The sequence below is a fragment of the Kryptolebias marmoratus genome, linkage group LG3, assembly GCF_001649575.2.
Source record: "Kryptolebias marmoratus isolate JLee-2015 linkage group LG3, ASM164957v2, whole genome shotgun sequence".
Lineage (NCBI taxonomy): Eukaryota > Metazoa > Chordata > Actinopteri > Cyprinodontiformes > Rivulidae > Kryptolebias > Kryptolebias marmoratus.
In genome coordinates this window covers 23,755,520-23,771,499 of record NC_051432.1, presented here as the reverse complement: position 1 = coordinate 23,771,499, position 15,980 = coordinate 23,755,520, and the positions used below count along the sequence as shown (strand labels likewise).

General features: G+C 39.6%; 1 protein-coding gene across 1 annotated transcript; it reads right to left on the bottom strand.

The window, feature by feature from the left end:
- Positions 1–7,777: 7,777 nt before the first annotated feature.
- LOC108236279 (keratin, type I cytoskeletal 47 kDa-like) lies at positions 7,778–13,094 on the bottom strand. The gene is made up of 9 exons (XM_017416835.3): positions 12,849–13,094; positions 11,595–11,720; positions 10,566–10,648; positions 9,958–10,114; positions 9,711–9,872; positions 8,917–9,042; positions 8,299–8,528; positions 8,186–8,223; positions 7,778–8,090 (listed from the first exon to the last, which is right to left on the bottom strand). Exons 1-9 carry the CDS (start codon positions 13,092–13,094, stop codon positions 7,984–7,986), a joined length of 1,275 nt encoding a protein of 424 aa, XP_017272324.1. The 3' UTR covers positions 7,778–7,983.
- Positions 13,095–15,980: the final 2,886 nt, after the last annotated feature.

Genomic DNA, 15,980 nt, shown 5'->3' with positions numbered 1-15,980 from the left:
TTTAACTTTTCAAAAAAAAAACCAAACTTTAAATGTATTTTTAGTTATTGTGCCCATCTGTCTCTTTGTGTTTTGTAACAGCAGGATTTTTTATGAACATTCGGGACCAGTTTGGACTTTCTTAATGGCTGGGCTCACCGCAGATATGAGTGCAGGTTATTTTCTTGGAATCGAACAAGCTCCTGCCTGTTTGCTTCTTTCCATCTCAGTCTTTTAAAGGATTTCCTTCAACCGTCTCTTCAACCTGTTGACAGGAAGGTTTAGTAGAAAGAAAAACGAAAAACCTTTCCACTCAGTTCTGGATTCATTTAGTTAATAGTGGCGGTTGTTGTAACCGTGCGTGTTTGTTGCTGACTGTGCGTATCCAACCAGATGTTTCGTCATTTTCAGGTCACAAACTCAACTTTTCCACGTGCTGAATGGCGACAGATCAGTTTGAAACCACTTTCTTATCTGAGTGGAAACGTTACTGTCTCTCCGTAGTTTGACTTTTCTGCTAACACAAAAATCATTCACTCAATAAAACATATTTGTTCCTGGACGGACTCCATTTTGGTTCTTAAATACGGAAACATCACATTAAGACTGGAGGGATTAAATGGTTCACTCTGCTGAATAAAGGCTTAAATTTGTTTAATTTTGCCATTTAAAATAGTAAGTAGGCAGTTCGTTCCTTTCATTTGTTTGTTAGGCTCATAACCAAACAGATGATATGAAGCACAAACATGTCTGCAGACAATAGATGCTGCATAATAATTCAATTCATTTAAAAACTCTCAACACAAGCTTCAGTAAAGTCCAAGAATCACTCTCACCTTCTGTGAATAAATCATAGAAATCAGTTTATGCATGAAGGGAGAAATAACATATAGTAGTACTTTAAATACCTTTTATCGCCTACTGCAGAATGTGAAAGGTGATAATGTTTTTGCCCGTGTGAAACTTCGAAAGAAATCACTGGATTTACGTCTCCAACTGATTACACTTTTGAAATCAAGCCCATTCAAGATGGCACAGCTAAGCAACCTTAGTAAACACAAAAATGGCTAAAACTCAGCTGAATTTACAGATAGCAAGCTAAAACTTGGTGTGGTAGTAGCTGAGAGTCATTTCCAACACATGCTCTAAGCACTAATAAACTTTGCCTATTAGAGTCAGTTGTGTCTGTCTGTTAGCAAAATATCTCACGAACCTCAAGATGGGTTTTAATGAAACTCTCAGAAAGTAATCTTTAGGTGTACATCTACAGCAATTCAAGATGGCCACCACAACTAATCGGCTTAACCACAAACGTGGCTATAACTCAGTCAGCTCAGACACTGAGCTATAAGTTTTTGGAGATAGTAGCTGAGAGTCATCCCTAACACATTTTCTGAGAACTATCACATGTTATAAATACTGAGATTGTTCGCATCCAACTCTTTAACCCTCGTATCTCCAAATAATCCTCAGTATTCTACAGCTAACCAGCCTGAAATCACATACAGCTTGTTTTTGTCACTGGTTTTCTTCCAATAAATACTTAAATAATTTTTAAACTCAATATAAAGATCTTAAATCACCTCTCCACCTCTGTATAAACTGGTGCTCAAACATAATGCTTGCTTGAAAATATTAAATTTAACCACAAAAAATAAAAGTGAAAACAGCAGAAAATGATCTGCCCGAGGTGCAGATTTTAGACGAGACTGTCAGTAAATTAAAGCCAGCGGCAGAGCCTTAAATGTCCAGTGAATAAGAGCGTAAACACATTTAATCTGCAGCTTCATCGGATGGTGTTAAAGTAAACAGGTTCACGCGTGCAGGAGGAGCTCCAGGGAAAGCACCTTCACCGTGTAATAGATGTGCTTTGTTGTCAGGATGTGGTTTGTAAAGACAAATTAAGGCTGTAATTAAAGCTCGGCTCAGTTGTGAAGCACGGTGAAGGGAGTGTTGTGGTTTGTGGTTGCTTTGCTGCCTCAAACAGTCAAATCAAAGAAGAGAGAACCTGTGGGATGGTTGACAAGATCGGACTTCACGTTGGAAATTTAGCAGCAGAAAACTTCCAAATCAACCGAAAACTGAGTCACAAAGTCAAACCTGATGGAACAGGTCGAGAGACGAGTCCTGATTTGTTCAAGCTGTGTTTTAATGTTATGATAAAATGTGCAACAAGCGGTTCGTGTTGTCCCGCTCTGCAGGATTCTGTGTTTGTTTTATCGGTTGAGTTTGTCTCTGTTTTCTGTTTTTAGTCGTCTTCAGGTTTTTATCCTCGCAGAGGAGCTCGTGTTTTTCCGTACCGTCTGTTTGTTTTTCTACAAGATTTCTCGAAAAGTTATGAGTGGATTTTTGTGACAATTTTCAGGAAACGTCAAACGAGGTGCGAGGAACAAGGGGTTAGATTTTGGTGGTAATCCGGTCAAGGTCAAAGGTCAAGTTCACAGGTGATCCTGCGCTCTAACTCTGCAGCTGTGTAACGTAGGAAAGTCAAACTGCACAGCTGGATACCTCATGGGTCAAGGTTGATGCCTATTGAGTTCAAGGTCATGGGGTCAAAGGTCAGGGTCACAGGTTTTTATTAATTGTTAACCTTTATTTAACTAGGTAGATTTAACTGAGATTAAAAATCTCTTTTTCTAAAAGACCCGGACAAGAATGGCAGCAGCACACAAATATAAAAACCACATTTCTTACAACACAGTTAAAGTAATAAATAAAGTTCATGATGATAAACGGCAGGAATAAAAGAAGAAAACAAAAAAGAGTTAATACACCCTGACAACTAAGAATATCAGTTCAAACAGATGCCTCGTTTACAACATCTTTAGGAATGGTCTTAGGTGACTCCTCCATGATGGAGGTTATTTTTTTCAAAGATTTTATTGTTACAAAAACAACAACAACAATGGATTACATTTTGATGGCGATCCAGATCATGATCTGGATTTTTCTTGTGTTTGTTTTCTGTATGTTTACCCGTTCGTCTCCCTGGTGTCACTGGCCACTGTTTTCCTCACTCGTTCTTGTCTTCAGTCAGTCATTGACATCTGTTCATCTATTCTTTGGCAGGTGAAGATGGCTGATGTAAAGTTTTAGAAAGTTGCGTTCACAAGCAGCAGTTTGTTTTTAACCTCGCTCAGATTAGCTTTTAACTCGTCCCTCCAGTCAGAAATAATCTTTATTTCACCAAACTTAATGCTGCTCAAAAAGCTGTCTACAACAGGTAAGATATTAACTGTTAATAAACTTTCCACAGAACCCAACTTCAAAGTTTCGAACTATCTAATATTTGATGTGCCTATAAAAATCGATGTTAAATTCTTTAAGTAATGTTTGTAAAAAGTAAGGAAGCTTCCTGCAGATTTAGCGGTTTGTGTCGATCAGGCTGCGTTTATCCCTGCAGCTTTTAGAGCAAATGAGTTTAATTAAAGCTAATTACTCTGCAGAGGTTTTCATTCACCTGCGTTTTGTTGTTCACCTCATGTATTACAGTTTAACCTTGGCGGTAAAGTCACTGCTGGTTGATCTGTTGTCAGGGTGATGAATGACAACGGCATGTGCGGCGAAGGACAAGGTGTGCCTGCGGTTCCTGTGTGAATGAAGGACGGGCTGTTTAAATTCTGAGGCTGTTTTGAATGACTGGAATAATCAGCATTTTATTAGCTTAGATAATCCGCTCGCCTCACGGCAAACAGGGTTTACACACCAACACGCGCGGCCTGATTGGGAACGGGGTAGCAGGTCCGTTGCAAAACTTGGACAAAATCTGAACTATGAGGGAAAAAAATCATGAAGATCAATGGGAGTTTAATGAAACCAGTGAGAAAACCACAGGCCTCTTTGGAGCTCTGTAGCTCGGGCAAACTTCACAGTAGGAGCTTCATTCAAAATTTAAACGGGTCACAGAAAGTTCAACTTCACACTTTTATATATTTCACAGTTTTGACACAGTCGCAGTTTTAATGTCTTGAGTTTTACAGACGTTTTAATAGAAAACTTAAGTTGATGTGTCTAAAATTTCTTCTTCCTCCCGCATCATTTTAGGTACATATTCAGATTATGCGTCGAATCGTAGGTATTTCTGTAGGTTTTCTCTCAGCATCGTAAAATCTCTGAGTCTTCCGCGGCTCACGGTTCAAGGATTTATAAGGTTGGACTTATAGTTTTCACACAGCGCCTGTTTGTGTGAGGCTTACTTTTTAGTCTGCCTCTCATTAACCTGGCAGGGAGTGACAGACACAAGTCTGTGGTTACCATGGTGACCATAATCAGCCCCTGGCAGCAGCTTTAACAATGCTTTTATATTGGTTCTTTTAATACAATAAAAAGTAGGTATTTGTTTCTGAGTCCTGTTGAACTTTTGGGCAGAAGTTGAATTAACACACTTCAACGAGGTTTACTTGTGGTTTTCCTAAAAAAAAAAAAAAAAAACTAAAGTCTGTTTGACACATTTAGTTTTTCATGAACTCGGACGGTTTTTCAGAAGGCAGATTTCAGTTCAGGTTTGAAATGCAACACTTGCAGGTTGTGATATTAAAAAAACACGAACATTCACTGAAACACGATAGGCTTTCAAAGCTGTTTCTGGGTGCGGACGACACAAGACAATATCTCCTTTCAGACTGTTGTGTTCAAGGCCAAGATGAGTCACGGCTCATTCAGGTGGTTTTTGGCAGCCCTCCTCTTGTTTTGTTTGTTTCTTTTGCATGCCTGAATTCCTCTGGGTGTTTGTTGCGACGCCCTGAGGGAGCGACCACGCCTTCCTCTCGTTGTCCAGCAGAGTTTGCGTCGGCCTCGGCGCTCTGGAAAGTTACACCTAAGATGATCTGGAAGATCTGGGTGGAGATGGATTCACTTTTGCTTCTACTGATTAGATGCAAGGTAGATTATTTAAATTTAGAGTCCGCGTGCTCACACCAAAAACTAATATTTTCACTCTATGGTGAAAACAGATAATGGGATCAGCCTTTGTTTCCTCGTGGTGTGAATGCAACCATGAGGTGAAAGAATGAAGGAAGAAAGTTATTTGGTTCTACTTTTTATCTATTTTTAAATTTGGCTTTGTGTTTGACACCAGGACGATTAAAGTAGAAACATTAAATCTCCTCTGACGTTCTGAATGACTGAAACATCTGCTGAAGAAGCTGAAGCTGGAGGGTTTAATATAAAAGTAGCAAAGGTTTGTGGAGCGGTGTGATAACCACAAACTTCACAGTTGAAATGTTAACCCGGTGAGTCCTGTGAAAACACAATAAATCCTATTAAACAGGTGACTTCATTTAAATATCTTGGCGTTCATATTTGTAGTGACTTTATCTGGAAGCCACCATTCGTGCCAGAATCCGTCAGCGCCTTCACTTTTTACGTAGACTCCGTTTATTCTGCGTCTGCAAAAAACGTGATGTTAATTTTCTGCAGAGCGCCGATGGAGTCCATCCTTCGGTACGGGTGTCACCAGCCGAACGGTCAAATAATAAACTCTAATTTACCATTTGATAAGAACAGCAGGTCAGATCGTGGGTCGAACTCCGTTAACCTCCAGGAGCTTTTAGACCAGGCAGTCACCTCACAGGTAAACAACTCCCTGATGCTCGCTCTCACATCTTCATCCAGAATACACCCTGAATAGTATATCATGTATGTCTAATTCTGTAGCCTTTTTTTAAAGTTAGCATATTTGCACATTAATGTTCGATATTCTTACTGTCATGCTTTTATTGTTGTTGTTTTGTTGTCCTGAATGCTTTTATTGTTGTGCAGCAGTGCCCTTTTTATACCAAACAATATTTCTCCCATGGGAGACAAATAAAGAAGTTTGAACTTTGAAAAGGCTGGTTATAAACTAAAACTAGTAGCAAAAGGTTAGCTAAAAGCTAAATGCAGCATGAGAAGTCAAACATAAAGTCAGTTTGCTGAAGCAGCTTTCAAAGAGAACTGTCAGGATTTGGATTCCTGTCTAATTTGTTCTTTAAGTTTCTTTTGTTTTAGGTTGATTGTTCTGGTTTTGGTTGTTCCTGTGTTTAGTTTTGTTTGTTGGTTTTTGTGCACTCTGCGTTCTTTGTCATATTCCATTGTCCTCAATCAGTCACTTGTTTTCCTGCCGCGCCCATCTACACCTGCCCAAAGTTTTGTAATCATCTCACCTGTGTCCACTTCCCCTAATTACCTCCTGTCTTTAAAACCTGGTCATTTCCTCCACTTATTTGTGGGTCTGTTGTTGCTTTCTTGTGCTGTCTGGTTGCCCTCGTGTCTCGCCGCTCATGGTGTTTGCTGCCACATCAGCTTTTGTTTTTGTTTCTTCTTATTTTAAATAAGTTTTTCCTGGAACTCTCAGTCGTGAGTCTGCGCATTGGGTTCGCTTCACTCTCTGCCGCACCTGACAAGAACGATGTTTTCAAGACCTTTGACCGTTTCTATGGGGAAAATATTTATAGATAAAGCACAAAAGTTACAAAAACTGAAAGTCACAGCAGACATCTCCTATAAATGAGCTGAATGTATTGATTTATGAATAATTAAAATAACAGAGTATACAGAAGTAGTAGCACGGAAAATTAAAAAAACACTTTTTTTTGTTTTTATATTGTAACATTCAGGATTTAAGCTGTATTTTTGTGCTGACATGCAGAATAAAACTAATAGCTGGGTGTTGAAGGCGACATGAATCACTGCCAAAGCAGGTAAAACGGTGTGGAAGCTTTTCAGAGGGGATTACGGTGAATAGAAGTGATTCTGAGGAGCGTCGACGTGTTAAAGGAAAACAGCACAAAGCAGTCCTCACCGCTGAGTCACTTCAACCAGCAGGCACATCTCAGCTCCACACATAGAAGCTTTTAGCTTCTCACATTTTCACATTTTAAAGCACAATGAAACTCTTGTTTAGTCCTTTTGGCAAAACCTTCCTTTTCCATGTTTCTGTGTCCATCCAAGCCAGAGTTCCCTCTTTATTTCCCCACAGCAAAGGTTTTAAAAATGCCATCAGAAATGTGCCTGGATTGGATTCTGCTGCTACCACATAATAAACCCGCTCTGAATAAATCAAGTTAATCGCACTCCTAAATGTCTCCTGCGCAGCAAAAAAACAGAAAATCTGCTTTTAATTAGGTAAACGAAGTTTGTGCAATCTGAAGCTGTCAGGATTCAAAGACAGACAAAAGAGACACCTGGTGGTCAGAAATGAAATTAAACTCATTCTGCAGATTTATTATTTTATTTCAGAGGAGGGATTTTAATTTAATTTACAGAGAATAATCACTCAGAGTCAACCTACAACTTAGTCGTTTAATATGGCCACCACAGCTAAGCGACCACAGAAAACACACAAATGTTTACAGATACTGAGCTAAACCTTGGCGTGGTAGTAGCTGAGAGTCCTTCCCAGCACTTCCTCAGAGCGCTAACTGATTGAAGGAGATCTATGTTTAAAGCTGTGTCTGTTAGCAAAATATCTCCCGAACCACTGGACAGATTTTTATGGAACTTGGACAAACGACTCGTTAACTTTTGGGGTCAGACCCATTCAAGATGGCTGCCATGTCCACAATAGCCAACACAGAAATGGCTTTACTTCAGTCAGTTTTACATAACTTGAGCTGAAGTTTGAAGTGGTAGTAGCTGAGAGTCATTCCGTAACATCTCTCAATATCACATTAAAGGTTATTTTAAAGGTTTGACAGCAGCAACAAGTTTGTCGTTTCTTATCATGAGATGATTTTAGTCTAAAACTCTGCGGTGATGAATCATAGAGAGTTATGATATTCACCACACAAAGGTAACTGAAGTCATGGACTGAAACACATTTATGAATAAAAACGAACATCTTCAGCTTTTTATTTTAGATGTTTGATTCACATTTTAGGAAGCAACTTTCGCTTCATATTTCCATCCAAGACAAGAAGAAGAAACTGAAACAGCTTATAGACATTTTAAAATTATATATAATTAAACAGCACTTGTGTTAAAGACCTAATCGTAAACCTGTGGGTTTATGTGGGAGCAGGCGTGTTACTGAATGGTTTGCACTTTGGTGTCCTCGGTGCTGGAAACCACTTCTCCATCAACGATCTGCTCCACGATGGTCCTCACCCGCTTCTCGATGTGGGGTTTCTGCTCTGCAGACGACAGAAGGGAAACAATCAGCTGCCATCCCTGCAGTTTAGTTTGGTGATATTTTATAATCCAAGCGGAGAAGGATCGGGATTGTTACCTTCGACTTCCTCTGTGATTTGTTTGATGATCACGGCTCTGAAAAGGACGATGGTGACGTTATGAATATGTCTGCTTTGTATGTTGTCCTACAGAACCAAATCGATCGCTCACCTCTTTTGTTCGAACTCCTCTCCTTGCAGCAGCCTCCTGTATTCTTCAATTTCCCTCTCTAGTCTGGGCTTGAGCTCCAGCAGCAGCGTGTATTTGGTCTGCAGCTGCTCCATGGCCACCTTCAGCTGCTGCAGCTCCGCCTCCAGCGTGGTGATGGTGGCCTGGTGCTGGCTGAGCCGAGCAGCGTACTGAGCGTTCACCTCGGTCACGTTCTGCTGCAGACACTGAACCTGCAGGACGGACAGGAAGGAAGGTCAGGAAGGCTTCCTGTTTGCCTCACAGGCTGCAGCTGCTATTATGTTTACAACAAGTGTGTCCTTTCACAATAAAAGCACAACAGATACAGGGAAAGCCTCAAACAGGATGTGTGTTTTAGGCTCCAAAGTTAATTGACTGTAAATGATTGCTTACTGAGAGGTTCGTTAAAAACCATCTGGTGGTTACTGAAATATTTTGCTAACACAAATGAGCACATGCACACACACACACAGTGATAGTAAACTGATAAAAAATAGCTGTTGTTGCTGTTTGTGTTGTCTTGAAGGCGTTTTATTCTTGATGTTTGTGGACTTTAAGCAGCCCCAGCGGTGCCCGGGCTGCTGTGGGTCCAGGACTCACCTCCGAGAAGAGAGCCTGTCGGCTTATCTCCAGGGCCTGGTAGGTCCTCTTCAGCTCGGAGATCTCGGAGTGATACGTCTTCACTTCTGTCGTGCAAGTGATGATTTGCCCCTGGAGGATTTCCATCTTTTCACAGAAACACAGCAAACGTAAAAATTAACCTTTTAACGTTTGACTTTCTTAAAAGGTTCGTTTGTAAAACTGAGTGAACGCCGAGTCGAACCTCTTCTGCAGACTTCGAGCATTTTCAGCCGCTCAGATGTCAGATTGTTCAGCTCTTTCAGGAGATGCATGCTACAGTTTTAGTTTCTGTAACTTGTATACCTTTTAAATTATTTAACTATATTTACAAATATTTTCCATAAAAAAATAAATTAAGATCTCTTCAATTTATTCAAAAATATTTTTATTTCTGAAATCTGCTTGCTCATACTTGCTCTATTTTTTGTCTTATTATGCTACTATTAGCTTTTGGCTGGCTTTCTGCTACTTTTAACTAGCCTTTTGGTACTTTAAGCTACCAGCTAGCATTTTGACACTATTAGCTTTTAGCTACTGCTTTGATATTTTAAATTTTTAGCTAGCATTTTGCTACTTTAAGCTTTTCGCTTGTGTTTTGCTCTATTAGCATTAACTGCTGCTCATGTATTTTATATCCTTTTGATCCTTTTAGCTTTTAGCTAATGTTCAGCTTGTTCAAACTCAGCTCCAGCTTGTTCAGCTAAATTCAGCAGTCTTTCAGCTCTCAGGAATCCCACTGAATGATCACAGTAAGGGTCATTTCTCCAGCCCACCTTGGCCTGGAACCATTTTTCCAGCTCCAGCTTGTTGTTCTTCATCACGGTTTCGTACTGCAGCCTGACTTCCTCCAGGATCTTCAGCAGGTCAGCGGACTCTGTGCTGTCCACCTCCACGTTCAGAGAACCGGCACCCTGGACCCTCAGCTGCTCCAGCTCCTGCAACAAACAAAAAGGGACAAAAATGAACGCTTTGACCCATCTTTCCCTCAGACATGTTGTTTTTGACCTCAGCAGTTCTCACCGTCTTGTGGCTGCTGGTCATCGACACCAGCTCCTCCTTCAGGTGTTCCACTTCCATCTCCAGGCTGCTGATGTTGAGAGTCAGGCTGTCCCTGATCCCCCGGAGACGAAACACGTCAGCGTCCACCGTACTCCGAATGCTGAGCTCCAGCTCGTACCTGCATGTCAGGAGTCATCCTCATGAGCTCATAATTAAGCAAAATATCCGATCAGCCCTTCAGTTCTTCTTGTAGGAATCGGTGATGAGGTGTTGCCTGCGCCTGCATATGTGTGTGTCTGTTAGCAAAATATCTCATGAACCACTGGACTGATTTTAATGAAACTTTCAGGACACAATCATTGGATGGACATCTTTTAAACCCAGTCCAATTTATGAAGGTTGCTACAGCTAATTAAAATTAACTTACATAAAAATGGCTAGAAGTCCGCCATTGTTACAGATACTGAGCTAAAACTGTCACACTCACATACTCTGAATTTGACATCTTGTGATATTCATCGGGTCGTGCACATTTCTTTAAATGTAATGGCTGTGGTCTGTATTTTGTTGGTTTTACTGAAGGTTGGATGTGAATTGCAGCACAAAGCAACAGAAGAACCTCAGCTTACTTCATCTTAAAGTCATCAGCTGTCAGTTTGGCATTATCAATTTGCAGCAGGATCCCATGATTCTCTGAAGACATCTTTGCGATCTAAATGAAAGGAGGGAAAAAAGAACGATCCACAGAGAACTGATCAGTAATCTCCTGTTGCATCTGGCTGCTGTTCAGCTCTCAGAGTTCAGGATCTGAGGAGTCAACAGGTTGAATAATTACGATGATTTTCAGCCAAGAGGAAAATCTCCTGCTTATGTTAGTTTTGCAGCGAACTTCAGGAAAATGCTCAGAACTTTGATCAGAAACACAACGTTTCATTAAGAAAGCTGAAGCTACAAGATCAAGACAAAAATAAAAACCAAAACCATCTGTGTGCTGAGAGGAAGTTGAGCTGAAAAAGATAAGATCAAAACATCTGATAATAGCAACAATAATAGATCCATAAATGGATTTATTAAATTATGGAAAACACCGGGTGTGTCTAATGTCGGGGCTGGAGGGAAACCTGAAACTTGCTTGACTTTTTTTTTTTTTTACAGATGTGTAAAAGTCACAAACTACTGTTAATTTCAGGCAAAACTTAAATAAGAAACCCTAATTCTGCTGTAAAGATTTATTGTTGTGTGGAGAAAGAAAACAAGCAATTGTTTTCTTGTTGTTTTCAATCTGTTAGGGGACAAAGATATGTTGAGCTCTTTCTTTAATATGATAAGATCCTGTATATACAATAAATATGACAGATATTTAGAAATGTTCTCCTAATTTCTATATTTTTATAACTTTTAGGAGGGTTTCAGGCTCACTGGGGTCCTTTGGTGTCTTAATAATTATCTGTATCACTGAGTTCTTATTAATCTGATGTCATTTGTTTGTCTTTTAAGACCAAATGAGATGATTTTCAGTTCTAATCTCTTCCTGCTGCTTCAGTATTTAAAGACGTGTGTTCATGTCTCCCCACGGCTGAACAGAGTTATGGTTCTCCATCATTGTGTTGCGTTTAGTAAAATAATAACAAAATTAAATAAAAGCCGTCTCGTGGTACCTCTGCTCTCAGTTCGGTGATGGTGGACAAGTAGTTTTTGTAGTCTTTGGTAACATAAGTGGTTTTCGTGCAGAACTCCTTGATGTTCAGCTCCAGCATCTTGTTTTTGTCCTCCAGAGAGCGCACCTGCACACACACACACACACACACACACACACACACACACACCGCATTATTTAGTCAGATTTTCATCTTTAAGAAACATGAGATGCAGAATAATAACATTTAATTTACATATAATAAAAAATTCATAATTGCTATCAAGTCTAAGGTTGAAGAAAATCCTAAATTAAAATGCATAAATAAAAACAATAAATATAAACAAACATATATGTTAAAACTGTTTGTTTTACTGTGACAACTATAGTATTTAAAATTAATTTGATGCTCCTTTTTCTCATATTTTTGCCTCTTCTTTAATGAATATTGCTCTTTTATTTGTGTTAAAGCTGGAAGAAACATTTACAAATAAAAGAGGAAAATCTCAGAGTCAAATAACTGTGGAGGATTATTTTAAAAACATAAACGCATTTTTAACACAAAATGATGTTTTTAGTAAATTGCACTAATTGGAAAAACAATTACAACCTAAAAAAAACACAAATCAACTCAAAACTTATCATTTTGTTTCTGTTTGAGTTGTTTTGTCTGCATTTGTTCTAACTTACTTTAGTTTGTTTTATAGGAAATTAGGCTCTAATGAATATATACTTATATCAAATCAAACAGTCCGCCATTTTTAAACCACCTGACCAAACCGGGCCTGACTGGACCTCTGCTTTAGGATGTAATAAGTAACGGTATGATGGTAAAAACAACCTGTAGGAAGATGTTTAACCCGGTTAGCTTTGTTAACAACTTTAGTTTGTGCTAAATGGTGACTCTGGTTTCCTAAAATAACATGAGTTGGAGCTAGTTAGCTGATGCTAATAGCTGTTAGCTCCAGTTACCTAGCACCAAGTTGTAATGATCTAATAAGACTTGTTTTTAACTCTACTTTTTAGTGGCTCTAATTCAGTAATTGGTGTGTGTTCAGTGATTGGTGTGTGTGTTCAGTGATTGGTGGTGATCAGTGGTTGGTGTGTGTGTTCACTGTTTGGTGTGTGTTCAGTGATTGGTGTGTGTGTTCAGAGATTGGTGTGTGTGATCAGTGGTTGGTGTGTGTGTTCAGTGTTTGGTGTGTGTGTGTGTTCAGTGTGTGTTTTCGGTGTGACCTAAAGTGTGTAAAGCTTCAGGAACTCCACGAGGACTTACTTTCTCCAGGTAGGAGGCCAGGCGGTCGTTGAGGTTCTGCATGGTGAGCCTCCCTCCTGTCGTCAGGCTGGACTCACCTCCTGCAGACAGAAACCCGAAGGAGGAGGAGCAGGAGGAGATGCGGGTCCCGAAGCCCCCCGCTCCTCCGTACACGCTGGGTGTGCGGCTCTGGATCCATGCGGCCTGAGAGGAGCTGGAGCTGGAGCTGAAGGAGGTTCTGCTCTGCTGGCGGACGGACAGGGACATGGTGACAGGAGGAGGTTCTGACCTGCAGGAGGAGTGATGCTGCTCCTCACAGGTGGCTTCTTATAGAGGAGCAAGTGGGTCTGGTATGTGCTCCGGGTCAGTCACAGGGTGTGAGCTGAAACTGATGATCTGATATCAGGATCCGCCCGTCTTCAGCTTTTCACTGCTTTAAATTCTCCACATTCCTACATAACCAACTGAGAGCAGAAATACTCCGGAAACATTAAGTGTTAAACTCTTATTTACCGTCTGTAGTACTGCAGGTACTACCTACTCTGTTTTAACTGTAAATACTTGGCAGTATTTTCCCTCAGTACCTCAGTAATTCTCTTTCATTTGAAGCATATGAATGAAGGCTCAGTATTCGGGCCTGTGGGGACAGTTTTACGACAGATTCAACACTCTGTTGGTGTGAAACTCTTCAGGTTTTTAATTGTGGGGCCATCAGAAGCCATTAAAGAGAAATGTGACCTGCCAGAAGCGATGGGAGGACAGCTGAAGAGGTCACGTTTTAAAATTCTGATTCTTGGTTTTCATAAGGTTTTATAAGGTTGTTTTATGAAGAAGGTGGAGAGTTGGGTCAGCAATGAACAGACTTACAGAAATGTGAAAAAGTCATTTCTTTATATTTTACTTTCAAGTATCCCAACCTTGTATTATTTTCTGTGGTTGTAAATAATTTTCTTCAGGTTCTCTGAAGGTTTCATTAAAGTTTTGATCAATATTCAATTAAGAGCAGAAAAAATATAGTTCCTGTTAAATATCATTTTATCTTTATGTTTTTCATTCTGGAGATTTTCTGCCACAAAAAAACGTCAAGGTGGGCGATAATGTTTTTGATTGGTTCTGTGTTTGTGCCTTTGTTTGTACGTCTGTTAGCAAAATATTTTGCGACCCTCTGGGCAGATTTCAATGAAATTCTCAGAGAGGAATCACTGGATGAACGTCTACAACCGATTAACAATTCAAGATGGCTGCCACAACCAGCTGACCTTAGCAGACACAGAAATGGCTACAGTTCAGTCAGTTTTGACTGAGCTGAATTTTGGTGTGGTAGTAGCTGAGAGTCATTCATAAAACACAATATGCTTTCCTACAAAGTCTGCTAGGTCTTTAATTTAAATCAGCGTGCAGGTCAGGACCCCAATGTGGGTCATAAAACATCAAGTAAGGGGTCTCACAAAGGTCTAATTAAACGAATGTCAGTTACATTTTATCCTTAACTGTTATAAAAACAATAAAACCACTTCTAAATTGTTAAAAAAAAGAAAATAATTGTTGAATAAGCTCTAAAGAGAAGCTAAAATCAGCAAAACAAACTAAAACTAGACAAACTGTAGCTAAAAAACAAAACTAGCAAAGCGTAGCCATGAGCTAAAATGATTAGAAAAGCAGCTAAAAGCTAAACGTTCAGTGAACTGAAGTGAATTGTACAAAACACCAAAGTTTTCAAGGATTTAAAGACTTCTTCATTCATCTTAATGAGAAACAGGAATGTAATTAAGTTTAAGTATTTCAATGTTTATTTTCTATAGCCATAATTTCTTTTTTATTTTATTTATTTAACATTTATTTACTCATACAGGACAGATTCAGAACTGAGGCCTGGCAAAAGGCAGAAAGAGGGTAAAAAACAGACAAAAAGATCAGAAATAATTAAAACCAGTCAGTACAAACACCACATTAAATTAATCTGTTAACAAAGATGTTGACAAGGAAGTTAAAATACAAACACTGAGACAATCGTTCAGTCCTGAATGAGCTTTAATAAATAAAGAAATGGTTAAAACTGAAGCTGAAGGTTTGCTGAAGTAGCTACAATCCCACAATGAAGCGTCTTGTTCAAATATTTCTGTTCATTTCGCTGTTTCTGGATTAAAATCGAACCAGGATGGAGCGCAGACTGATAATCTGAGACGTCTGGATCTGAGATTCATCAGCAGAAATATTCAGAAGGCAGCAGATATTTCTGAAAACCTGGGCGAGTCTGATCCGGACAACTGGTCATGCAGGAAAACTGTCTCCTGTGAGTTTATCAGATTCAGATGTTAACTACTTCTGATTATCTTTTAGCACAGCATTTTAAAAAGTGAGGTTACATTCCAACAACCGTTCAGCTGCAGATTTATTTAAAGCACAGAGCTTTTACTTTCAGCTGCAGACAGAGGCAGTTTTAAAGGGCTCAGATTCATCATTTCAATGCAAAAGAAGCCAAATCTTTTCTGTCCAGGAGCCACAGGAGAAAGAAAAGAAACAGGAGGAACCAGATTTAATTAGGGTGGACCGCCACCTTCGTCCCGTTAATGATAAGAGGGCAGAAAGAGAGAAAACAACAAAACAAATGAAGAATGAAGACCGGGCAGGTTGGTCGGACCGGTCACAGCTTAACGAAAACACAAAACCTGAGAAAGAGACAAACAGAAGCTCAAACGGTGAGAGGAAGTCAAACAGTGACGAGTTTTTCATCAAAAACCTCGAGATTTAAGCAACATGCAGGTGAAGCGAGGAGTTCCCAGAGATCCGTTTCAGTGGAGCGACTCAAACCTTTAAAGATTGAGTGAAGCAAAGGAGAAAAAAATCTATACATCATGTAAACAGCATTAATGTGGTGACACCATTAAAGCGGTTTGACTAAAAGCTTGGCAACACGTCAGACTGCAGCAGGGTGATCCCATGAGAGGCGACAAAGAATCAAAGCAAACATCGATTCTGCAACCAGAATACTACAAAACAGAAAAACATGAAGTGAAAAAAACAATGAAGATAATTTTAAATAAGCACAAAACATGTAATAAACCTGTAAACACTTTCTCCAAACTCAAAATGAGAGCAAAACCCAGCACAAAACAAAACTCCACAAGAAAACTAAAAGCAAGAATATGTTAA

Excerpts from the sequence above, each read along its gene's own strand:
- LOC108236279 (XM_017416835.3), bottom strand. The coding sequence starts at position 13,094 with ATGTCCCTGTCCGTCCGCCAGCAGAGCAGAACCTCCTTCAGCTCCAGC. Across the intron at positions 11,721-12,848 it reads TGGCCTCCTACCTGGAGAAA|GTGCGCTCTCTGGAGGACAA; the intron begins GTAAGTCCTCGT and ends GTGTGTGTGCAG. Across the intron at positions 10,115-10,565 it reads GCTGATGACTTTAAGATGAA|GTACGAGCTGGAGCTCAGCA; the intron begins GTAAGCTGAGGT and ends CCTGACATGCAG.